At 40.7% G+C, this 1,302-nt stretch overlaps 1 protein-coding gene across 1 annotated transcript; it reads left to right on the top strand.

Moving 5' to 3' along the window:
- Positions 1 to 151: 151 nt before the first annotated feature.
- Positions 152 to 1,183, top strand: LOC128277208 (protein suppressor of hairy wing-like). The gene has a single exon (XM_053015649.1). It carries the CDS (start codon positions 152 to 154, stop codon positions 1,181 to 1,183), a length of 1,032 nt encoding a protein of 343 aa, XP_052871609.1.
- The last annotated feature ends 119 nt before the right edge of the window (positions 1,184 to 1,302 follow it).

The raw sequence follows: 1,302 nt of genomic DNA on the forward strand, positions 1-1,302 counted from the left end.
ATAAAATCAGTTTGACATTCGCATGTTTGTTGATTTCTACTGCAAACTATCAACAAAGCTCACATTGTTCCACCAATTATTTTTTAGCACTGCAATTTGCAGCCATCGTTTAGAAACATTTGAAGATCAATCACAACCCTTGAACGCAGCAATGGAATCGCAATATTGTCGAGTTTGTCTGACGGCAGTTGGTGTTGTCTGTAGTGTTCGTGAACCGGCTAACAAAACATTGTCGCTTTTGGACGTGTTGTGCACGATTTGTCCCAAAGCATTCGCCAGTAACCAACATAAACAATGGCCCACAAAAATATGTGGCGATTGCAAACGCAGGATTATCGAGGCAAACGAGCTGTACGACCTTTGCATGACCAGCGTTGAATGCTTGGCGGTGCTGTATCCGGATGAACAGTGTGCAACATCGACGGCAAATACTCCAAAGAACGACGTTGAGATGTTCAATGATTGGAACAAACAAATAGAGACTCAAATTTGTTGTCAAGGTTTTGATGACACGAAAGATACAAGAGACAAGTTTGATGGCAATCCGTGTTCAACTGTACAGCAAAACGACAGATTTGATGTTCAACTGCAACAAATCGAAGAGGAATCAAATCAATCTGATAGCATGATAGGCTCCATTGGTTCGCAAAGAGCTGTTGCAGTTACATCAATTGTTAAAATAAACTCCAACGACAATTCGACGTCATCTGATGAGTCAGACTATGGAATTGAAGCCCTGCCCTATACCAACGTTATTAGTCAGAAAAACCAATCGGCAAATGAGCATCTGTGTTCATTTTGTGAACCGTCAACATTTTTCGCATCTGCGCGAGACTTGAGCGACCATTTAAAATCCGTGCACAAAGATGAGGTCCACTGTTGTAATATCTGCGATATGTTGTTTTTGGACATAGAAAGCCTTGAAAAACATGATAGAATTCATGCAAGTGGGCTAAATTACTTTTGTAGCGTCTGCAAGCAAGGCTTCATAACAAGAGAAGCTCTGAAAAACCATCTTCCGACTCACACTTGTTCTTTGCTGTGCTCCCATTGTGGCAAGACCTTTTCGGACAACACGAAAAGGGCTGCACACATCCGATACCACCACTCAAATTTGAGCAAATCATATGCTTGCTCGTTCTGCCCAGCGAAATTTAAGATGAAAGGTAGCTTTGAGAAATGATATTTCAGTAGAAATAGTTTGTATTGCTACAATAATACTAGTTTTCGTAATGATTCAGTAATTTTCTGTCGCACGCAGGTAATTTGAAAACTCACGAGGCAAGGCATACGAAATATAAA

Source organism: Anopheles cruzii, unplaced genomic scaffold (genome assembly GCF_943734635.1).
Source record: "Anopheles cruzii unplaced genomic scaffold, idAnoCruzAS_RS32_06 scaffold04601_ctg1, whole genome shotgun sequence".
Classification (NCBI taxonomy): domain Eukaryota; kingdom Metazoa; phylum Arthropoda; class Insecta; order Diptera; family Culicidae; genus Anopheles; species Anopheles cruzii.